The sequence below is a fragment of the Lagopus leucura genome, unplaced genomic scaffold, assembly GCF_019238085.1.
Source record: "Lagopus leucura isolate 7727_CA_CO unplaced genomic scaffold, USGS_WTPT01 Super-Scaffold_100019, whole genome shotgun sequence".
In the NCBI taxonomy this organism is placed as follows: Eukaryota; Metazoa; Chordata; class Aves; order Galliformes; family Phasianidae; genus Lagopus; species Lagopus leucura.
In genome coordinates this window covers 5273657-5284232 of record NW_024962273.1, presented here as the reverse complement: position 1 = coordinate 5284232, position 10576 = coordinate 5273657, and the positions used below count along the sequence as shown (strand labels likewise).

Below are 10576 nucleotides of genomic sequence, written 5' to 3'. Positions count from 1 at the left end.
GGAATTGATCTCATGAGTGAGTCCTTCTGAGCTGTTGGGGTGTACAGGGCACTCGAACTGATTATTTTAGCAGTACTTCATTTAAGCCACGTTCGACTTCTTGCTCCCTGCATGTTAGTTTGACTACAGGCAACAGAAGCACTCCCTCAGCTAGCTTCTTCCACAGGACCTGTGATATGGGGCTGTGACAGCAGACTGACAGCAGTGGTAAATCAACACCCAAAGAAATGGCAAGGAATTTGTGCTTGAAGCTGCACTGCTGGAGCTAACCAAACCACAGAACGCAGAACCAAACCACAGCCAGACCCTGGGCTGTCACACTCAACCGTGACAGAGCAACGTGGTTCCATGTGGGTGTGTTGGCCCAAGTGAGTACTTTACACCAACAGCAATTGTTTGGAATCTGCTCTATGAGGTGAAGGTGCATAGATCTGTGTTGTCCTCTTTATTTTTCATTGCTTAATATATTGATCTTAAATATGGAGTACTAAGAAAGACAACTGGGTGCCATTAAGCAGAAAATTTCCTCCTCCTGCTGATGGATTCTCCTTGCCACAACATGGTGCTGAGGCCTAAGAAGCAAGACAGTCACTTCCCTCCCGTGGAAGCTGGCACCGTTTGCAGACCTAAACAGAGATTATCTTTTTCCAGGGTACATATGCTCAGTCACTGTGAAACGAGTACTGGTGCATGTGTGAATGCTTGGGGATGGTCAGAACCACTGGTGACAATAGAAGGAGGAAATGTACACCAAACCTGCACACCTGGTGGGTCTAATAAACTAAAGCTCATCAATATCTAATTACATCATTGCATATTTATGGACAAGAAGTCTGAAGGAAGTACTACTCACTCTTCACTTTGATGAATACATACAACAACCACAGCTCATAGAAATCCTTTCCTTCCTTCCTCCTCTCCCTTAGAAATAATGCTTTCTTTTCATATTTGGACTCGATACTTTATGAAATTAGTGGGAGAGCTGTTCGTTTGGATTTTCTATGGAAGCAGCTGAGAGTCATCTTTATAACCTGCTCTTTATATCGTCATCTCCTAAGGTTCCCAATGAGAAAGAGAATCATTTCCTGCTAAGTGTTGTCCAATTCAAGTGAAAGATAACCTCTCTGCCTTGGAGTGTACTTTAAAAAACTGATTTTCAAGATCGATGCTCATTATGGACATAATTTGCTTTGATTTTTTTTTTTAATCATGTCTGCCTAGTAGCTCCCTTATGAACGATGAGAATACTAAAATGCAATGGTCTCAAATGAAAATGATCGTTACGTAAACAGTTTGATTAGTTACGATACAGCACAAACACAGCTACGGTTCTTAAAGACTTTTGAACCTGATAGGAAAAACATATTCCTTTCCAGAAGGTTAATGGAGATGCTTACTTTTATGACTGGTGCTGGATCTGTACAGTCAGTCAGGGCTGTGTCAGCCAGAGGACAAGTACGGAGTCTCGCTATGGTAATTATAATCGGGACAGACCTTTTGCACCAGTTTGTAATCTACGCTGTAAAAGGCGATGTAAATGCAGATAACTTTGAATGGTTTAGAACACAACCAGGAGACATGGCTTTGGGTCTGCTCTTGATAGCAGATCTTTGAGGGGTCGAAGTTGCACAAGGCAGTTTTTTTAGCGCGATCTGTTTTTTCGTACTCGATGCGGCAATTGAAGGACTTGGATTCCTTGGTCTCCAAAGTTGACTGTGGAGACGACTCGAATTCGACCACCTTGGAAGGTGGCACCAGGCTCACAGAAACGTTTCCCAGACCTGTGGAGTTATGTCGGAAATAAACACTGAAGGTGCCGTTGCCGTGATCGACGATTTTCCCTGTGATCAGGAGATTGAGTTTAACAGTTTTGATGTTAGAGTGGAAGTCACCCCATCCAAACATCTTCTTGAATTTCCCCGTTTTTACTATAGGTCTGCGTTTAGTTCGTGCGAGAGATTCCTGAACCTCCGTGATGTTGGACAACCAATCCCAAAAGTTTTCTATGCTGTCTGAGTAGGACACCTGGCCATGTTTCAGTACTGGGGATGGCTTAACAAACAGACGTAGCGGGTTGATGATCCTGGAGTGGACCACGTTGTCCACTAATGTCTCTGCAGCATCCTTGTCTTCCCAGTCCAGCACATCTGTAGCTTGTACGACTTGATTACCATCACAAAATACCTGTTCCAAAACAGAAAAAGAACTGTATGAACTGTGAAAAGAAAATGTCAAGCTACTACAGGAGCCATTAATATTCGCTTTTGTATCACTCCAGTGGACTACAGTAATGAGTAACTTCTGCAGCCCTGTGAAATCTCAAAGATTTTATTCAATAGCTTACAGAAGATGCAAAACACTCACTAGGAGCCATCCAGCAGAAAAAATGCATAAATCTTTGGATGGGTCGAGGACCGTCACGCATCAAGCAAGGAAGCATGTTTTTCTCACAGTTATGTTAGATAAAAACGTGCCTGAGGATGCAAGAAAACTGGAAACAGCAAAGCCGTACCTCCGCTAAAAGGCAGAGTGAAAAGAGAATAGCAGAACTTTTCCACTCTTCTTTGTTATTCTCCTTACTTAACTGAACAAATGCTTTAGGCTTAAAATTCTGTTATCTGTCTGTACCAAAATTGCTTACTCTACATTTGTATTTTTGTTCTTGCCCAAGTTTCTAGCAAATTCTGAAAGTAATCATGGTTTTTGGTGTGCTGGAGGTAGGTGCTAAACTGCCTGCGTATGGCAAGGCCAAGCCTGCAAGAAGAGCTAAGCAACACAACTTACCATTTTTCAGAAGTGTGACCAGGCCAAGCTAAGTCTAATGCAAAACAGTTTGCAATCAGGAAGCATGTTACTACATCCAGAATCAACAGAAAGATGTTAGCTTTCAAAAAGGTTTGTCTTAGTAAGTATCAGATGTCCAATTTAATGCACAGGCATACTGCCTGCTTACAGCCTTCCTCTTCACTCTGAGAGTGGAGCCCTGTTGAAAATACAGAACAAGAGCATGCTCTGAAGAGGTCAGAAGTAGAATCTGTGTTTCTGCAGGCTAGAAATGAACGTTGACCTTTCTTTACACATCCTTGAAATCCTGAACACGAGTTTTGTAAAACATGTTTGCCTGTTAGTTCTGTTTGTTCCCTTCAAGCTTATGCCAGAATCTTCAAGTACAAAGAAAAGATTTTCAGCTGCTCTATTCATCATTAACCAGCACATAAACACACGCATGAGTAAAATGTAAAGAAGATCAAGAGGGAAAGAGCAGTGCTGTACCAGGTCCATTGCCCAGTGAAATACTCCCTCCTCTTCCTCCTGGCAAAATGCTGCTGGTATTACACCTCTGCTCCTGCAGGGCCAGGGTCTGTATGGTAGATTCTTAGTATTGCTAGCACCGGGATGCAGTTTTCACTGATCAGTAGGCAACCACAGCACCAATTATGGGGTGGAAGGTGGCTTAAAGCAGCCAAAACAGGGAGTGAATGCCATCCTTTTTGCTTGCTGGGTAATGCTGACTTTGTGGAATGGAATACAGTGCTGCTTGCCTCACAAGAGAAAATGTTAGAAGTAATGCTGGGCTTGCTGTTCCCCTGCTATGATACCAAAGGTACCCGTAGCTCTTAGTACTTTACCATCTTCAATTATTTTCTATAATCTTCAATTTTTTTCATCTAATTACCTGGAACTCCAAAACCACTGGTCCTTTCCTGATTTCTACCAACCAGAAGCCTGAACCCAGCTTAACACATATTCTTCCTATCTTCCCTAAAGCAGAACTTGAGATAGGCTTTACCTTACTTGTGTATTGCGAGGCAGCCATCGCTAAATAAATCTGTGGCTGGATCCATACTTTGGGGTTAGGTGTGTCTTACATAAGCGAACTATTTTCTTCTTCAGATTACAGAGGGAGAAAAAAGGCACCAATGATCACTCTCAGCCTGAGACCTTGTATGTCAAGTTTCTGCCACCACACAATGTTTTTTATGGCTGAGCTATGAACTCGGGAAAATAGGAGATCCTAATGGAAGCAGTGACAGATGCTTATCTGCACCAGCACAGATAGCTGTCATAATGATGCCGAGGGAAACTGTCACGGTGATGGAAAGTTCTCAGTGAAGCAGTGTCATGATTATGCATGGGTCTTCAGCCACTTCTAAGCCAGTCCACATGCTCAAAATCAGCTGGGTGAAGCTGTAGCAGCTGGCCTGGGTGAGCTCCCAGCTGCAGCCAGAGCTGGGTTCAGAGCAGCAGGAGCTGAGGCACACACTCACCTGTCCTTCACCCCAACCCAACCAGAGGTCTCTCAGAGCTCTAAGAGAAGCTGTACTGCTGCACTTCCAAATTCCAGCAGAGACGGGGCCCTGGTAGAGCTGATAAAACGTTTCCCAGTGTCTGCATGCTAAATGGCCTCCTGCACGAAATGCTCATCGCCAAGCGAAGATGTGGGCACCTGTAGTCGGTGTCACTGCTAGTAACTGAGCTAGGAGCAGCTAGAAATCTGTAGGAGAAATACATGGAATCAGAGCTGTTCAGCACACAGGCGGTTCTAACTTCACTTGTTTCTGCACTCAGCTGTGCCTGTCCTTTGGCAAGGGCACAGGAACATCACATTTGTCCTCCTGGGCTACTTTTCTTTTGCAGCACTTACTGAAAGCCGCGCTATGGCTCTTTGGCTTTTCTCTCCTTCCTTTTACAAAGAGAGCTACAGGGCACCGAGTCATGTGCTACTGGTAATGCTCAATGTATGTCTCTTCTGGGGGCTCTCACTCCAAATGAGATAGCAGAGCATTGCTTTCTCAAGTGCTTTTTTGCAGCAGGCTCTGATATAAAAAGAAGAAAAATGTGCTATGAGGTTCAGAGAGGCTGCAGGATGGGAAGCAGTGATGCATGCTCAGACAGGCTAGGTTTGTCACATCAGTGAGGTATTAGGGCAAAATTATTTCAAACGGTGGAATTGCAGAGTGGTACCATGCTAAACCAGTTTTAATTACGTGTGTGTTACAGTGCATGAGCAGCTGGCATGCTCACAGCAAACAAGCTGCTTCAGCTGAGGTGACATGGTGGCAATTAAATAGCTTTCATCATACATGAACACACGATGGTTCAGATGTTGAATCATGACGATGCACTATTCCTGTTTAAGGCATGTACAGCATCAAATAAACACAGCTACAATTTGTGCCTTACTTAAAATGAGCAGTATTTCCTCCTTTCTCAAGCAGATTGCAGACTGTAGGACTCCAGACTTGTGCAGCCTTGTTTCTTGACTCTGCCCTGCTGCTGCCTTGTTTCACTCATTTGGTTGTAGGGACGGGGCTGAGCTGTCAGCACAATCAGTTGCACGAAGGAGGACTTTGCAAGCATCCAACAGTACATGTGTCGTTTTGCACACGTTCAGTAATTGATGGCTAATAGAAAAGAGCCTGCTTCTGCTCAGTGCTTAGTGCAGGAACAGGAATGAAGGTGCATTGTTCAGAAATGTGAATAATATTTGTACCTTTTGAACGTAAAACCTTATTTCTGTGCACGTGCAGAAGTTGCTCTATTTGAAATAAAGCTTCTTGCAATGACAGATTCGAACGCTTAACACATCATTTTCTTCTATGCATTGCAAAGGCCCTTCACTCGATGACAGCTTCTTGCTATTAGCAAGGTTGGGCACATGCCCACTTGATTCACTTTGGTTAGCAATTTCCGGGAAATAAAAAAAATCTGTATTAAAAGAATGCAGCGCATGCTGGAAAAATGGCTTCCTCAGCATCTTCCCATTTCACAATAATGCTTCTCTATAGTGGAAAATATTGCTGGTAGGGTTTTTGAAAAAAATACTAGCCTAGGGAAGTGAGTATATACATTTAAATAGATGGCTATTGCTGTAGTTCTCCTCTGCTGCACCTGCATTTTCCCATTCCCTCCAAACCATCAATTTTCAAGCAGAGGAAATAATCTAATCTATTTTCTGTATTATGGAGGCTGTAAAGTGTCACCCAGTTACCCCAAAATTTCTGTTAGACTATGATATTTCCCTTTAAGGGCCACTATCTGGACCCATTGAGATGTACAGAATCCATGTTGCACCTTGCTCTTGCATTTTGGTACACTAAATACAAAAACAGTTCAAACCAAAGCATAACACTGTGATTATAAACTTCAAACCATTGGTCCTTTCTGTGCACTTCTCTGACCAATTGTGATTGCTCTTCAAAGACCATTCTCATCCAAGAATGATTTCTTTCACACAGAGGGTGGTGAGGCACTGGAACTGGTTGCCCAAGGAGGCTGTGGATGCCCCAGCCCTGGAGGCATTCAAGGCTAGGATGGATGTGGCTCTGGGCAGCCTGGTCTGGCGGTTGGTGACCTGCACATAGCAGGGGAGTTAAAACTAGATGAGCATCGTGGTCCTTTACAACCCAGGCCATTCTATGATTCTATGATTCTGATCATGGAAGTGAGGCTTGGGATTAAATATTGTTCTCGTGAACCATTTTTGAGAAATCAGCCCGTGTGGAAGAGATGCTGGTGCTAGCAAAGGCTGTGTTTCTGTATTTGCACAGTTAAACTCACACTCCTTCATCTGGAATTTGCTCCCACACCTTTCTCCGTGGGCAAAGCACTAAATGGAAGAGTAGCCATGCAAGAGTTAATTTTCTCAATGCCTTGGGGATTTTATCCAGGTCATCACTCACCAGCAATCGTTTCTATAGCTTCACCCCTGCCAGGAATCATTTAAAAACTGTCAGCAATTAGCTGAAATAAATAGGTCTGTTGGGATAAGCAGAGCTCAAGTTCCTACTTGGTCACTGGCTGGTGTAGCAGTGAGTGTTTATCCTGCAGAGGAAGAGGAAGGGGTGGTAGGAGGGAGGTGGAACACAGCAATGTCCCGGGTTTCACCAGTGAGGAAAACTCATCCTGGAGAGTTCCAGCAGACTTTGAGCTCTCCACTGCTCCCAGCCCTGACGCTGCATCACAAGGGTTCAGAATCATGCCACTGTCACAGCTGCATAGGATGCTGACCACTTCGGCTTCCTCCCGCTAGTTTCAGCATCTCCCTGCAACAATAACGCAGGATCACTGAGCAGCTTCACAGAAACCTCACTTTGAATAGGGGGGAGAGAAGGAAGAGAAACAGCTCTGCTTTATCTGTTTGAAAATTCAATGATTTCAACACATTTATCAAATTTTAAATAATTTATGTCTTGACGGGCCTTATCAATTTTGCAAAGCACACGCATTAACCAGATACAATGATCTCATATTAGCTTTTTCAGCATCTTACACCAGAGCCCAGAAAGATTAATAAAAACTCAGACTGTCATGAATTAAATGGAAAAAACATAAAATTGTGTTCCATTATGGCCTTTTTTTTTGCAAGAAAATGATGACGGGTTCTAATAATTCATCACAACAAGCTGAGTTTGAACTTTGCTGATTATTAAACACGTTTTTCCCAAAGGCTGAGACCGTGATAGGTTTTATAGCAGCAGATGTGACTGCTGTCAGGAATGCTTCAAGGAATTTAGGAATTAAGCAATCTCTTCTTTTAGCAGGACTACATGAAAGGGATGCGTTTGTTCTGTCTCATCACAGCCTTATTTTGCAGGATGTTATAAGCATAAGTGCTGCAATTGGGGCTTGACTCTTTTACCACTGCAGCTTTTGAGAGGAATGAAAACTTTGACTTAACACCCTGGGTTGTCACACAGAAAAATCTCTCAGGATACCCAGATCTTCAGCAGCCCAAACTCATACTCAGGTTTTTGCTTGGAAAACTTTGATCATTGGTCCCTTTACTCCAAAAAATCTGTGGGGAAACTTAATATTTCCCTTGAGGAAACAGATTGTGCAGGTCAGTCAGCCTGCACTGAGAGACAAGGATTTGCTTGCACTGAATTGAAGACATTTCATGTCTGGTCAGGTGTAAGATTTTACTCTGATTCTTCTCGTCCCAATAGCAGGGAATGTGGCTCTAATACTGAGAAAGTAACGAGAGCTCCAAGGAAATGCAACTGCCTTTTGTATTTTACTTTGGTTGTAAGGAAAGCATAAGAACAACTTCGCTTGAGATGAAGGGAAGCTGCAACAAGGCTCCTTATCTGACTGCACCAGGGGTTTCTTCACCAGACGCTGCACCTGGGAAAGGGCAGCCCTGGGTGTATGCACAGAGTGGGATGTGAAACTGTCAGAGAGAGTCCAGAGGAAGGCTGTGAAGGTGGGGAAGGTCTAGAGGGCAAGGTGGGTGAGAAGCTGAGGTCCCTGGGTTCATTGGGCCAGAGCAGTGTTGCTGAGTAAAGCCCTCGTGGTGGTGCAGCACCTCATGGTGTGGAGGGACAGCATTGAGCTCTGCTCTGTGACACCCAGGGCCACGTCAAGGGGTTGCAATGCAGTAAGTTTTAAAGACTCGTGCAGCTATGGTCACTTTCTTTCACCCAGGAAAGGGGCCCAGAAATCCCCTGTTCAGTAGCGAATATAATTGGATTGCTTTAACAACTGTGCCCTGTCTCCTGTAGTTAACACCAAACTGACAAACTGCTTCAGCAGAAAAAACAAGCCTTCATGATCAAACTGTGCAGCCTGTTAACTTTTCTGATTGGAATTGAATCCTACAAAGCAGCTGGTCACTGCAGCGCTGCGCTGGTGTGATGTGATGTGACGTCCTCCAAATATCCCAGCACCTTGCGTGAAGTGTCAGAGAGAAAGGAGAAATGGGAGAATCAAACTGTGTATCCATGTTTTAATTGTCAACGTTTGGATTTTCTGACATATCGTTCTCTGAAAGTCAACCGATGCCAAGAAAAACTTAAACACCTGCAGAAGACACAGCAGTAATGGGAGCCCGAAGCATTCCTTAACTTCTTAGCTATTTGCCCTTCAGGAGTTTCAGACTGTCACAGAAGGTAAAGCAGAAAACAGACACTGGAAACATAAAAGCAAATGTGCAGACTCAGTGCTACCTTCCCCCTCTATAATATGGCAAGTCCCTTTTTCATTCTTGCTGCAGAAATAAAGGGATTGAATGAAGCTGGTTCACTGAGCACTACCTAAATGTGCTTTGCTGTTTTTCCTCCCAAGATTTGAGAGAAAAAAAATCTCTGTATACCTATGTACACCTGAAAGCTGGAGAAAGTAACAGGTAGAAGTCTTTAATAAGAATATAAGCCAACATTCAAATAACCTACTGACAAACATATCAGTCTAAAACAAATGGCCGTACTGGGAGCACTTCCAATTCAGGCTATGATTCCATTGCATATTTTTCAACAAAACAGTTACTCCAACTTCAGTGTCGTGTTCTACAGAGAAAAAAATCGCTTTAAAATTTTCCACTTTTTGTGAGGCAGCAAAACTATATTTTACTTAAAACAGCACTTCAGTAAGGAAACGAATTCACAAGGAGAAAGAAGCAGAAGCAAAGATTGAAAATCAGAAGCCTACAATTTGAAGCCTACAATTTGAAGCCTACAATTAATTCCTTTTCCTAAAAGTTACGTGGGGAAAGTATTTGCCATTTTTTCTCACTAGCCTACCAGTGGTTTTAGCTTAAGTGTTCCCTCCAGCCTCAGTTGGAGAAATGGCCCAGCAGGCATTTAAATGATATGTGTGTATTGCATTGATGTACTTTTTTTTTTTTTTTGCTGAAACAACAGAAAACTTGTTCTGAGAATTTCTTCTTTTCAACAAATGAGCACAAATTCTGCTGTTGAAGAATTCGTGTTGTTCTCTGTGGGTTTTTTTTCCCATAAGGTTAAAATAGAGGTTTTTGAGAATAAAAAAAAAAACAACAGGTACCTTATTTATCTGTAGGAAAAGGCATCTGGAGTTCAAGAGGCATCTGGATGGGGTGCTATCAGATATGGTTTAGTGGGTAGTGATGGTGATAGGAGGACAGTTGGACTAGATGGTCTTGTAAGTCCTTTCCAACCTTGTGCTTCTATGATTCTAAAAGAAGGCTCATAATTTTGTCTGACATTAATTAGATATATATATTGGTATTTCTAAGTAGATTTTGGCATTTGGGAGGCATCCAGCTCTTTTTGAAGGGTAGAGGAAAAAATAGCAATGAGGGACATTAAATGAATGATTTGAAAAGCAGTGCTGTACCAAATACCTAATTCAGTTTCATTAAGATATACAAATCTTAGTTAAGATATATACATATGTAGATATGTGAAAGGATCAAGAACGTGTGGCTGATCCCAGGACAAAAAAGGAAACGCTGTGGTGTGGTTCTGAGCTACCTGACCTACTTGGCAGTGGCCTCAACCGTGTTAGAGCTGAACTGTCCTTCAGCAAATCAAGCAAAAAGGTCATCAAGTCCCTGAGATACTAATGGGATAATCTCACCAGATGGGGCTTCTGAGGAACTTCTGAAGTTAGATGGCTAAAAGCTGAAAATTTGACTTCAAAAATCAAAGCACGCTTTCTTCAAGAAGAGTCTCTAATCCTGGTAAGGGGAAGAGAGAAGATGAAAGGTGACCTAGACATGCAGGTTTCAGCCTCAGTGGGCTGTGTTCTGTCCATCCCCACGTGTGCCAGGGATCTTTCTTCAGGCAGGCATCTTCCAGCAGCTGCTGCCAGCCTC

General features: G+C 43.0%; 1 protein-coding gene across 1 annotated transcript in view; it reads right to left on the bottom strand.

Annotated features, from left to right (window-relative positions):
* Window positions 1-289: 289 nt before the first annotated feature.
* NXPH2 (neurexophilin 2) overlaps window positions 290-10576 on the bottom strand; it is a 32779-nt gene continuing 22492 nt past the window's right edge. The window contains exon 4 of the mRNA XM_042877973.1: window positions 290-2184. Within this exon, the coding sequence (XP_042733907.1) occupies window positions 1441-2184 (744 nt within the window). The 3' untranslated portion in view covers window positions 290-1440. The remainder of the gene's footprint in view (window positions 2185-10576) is intronic.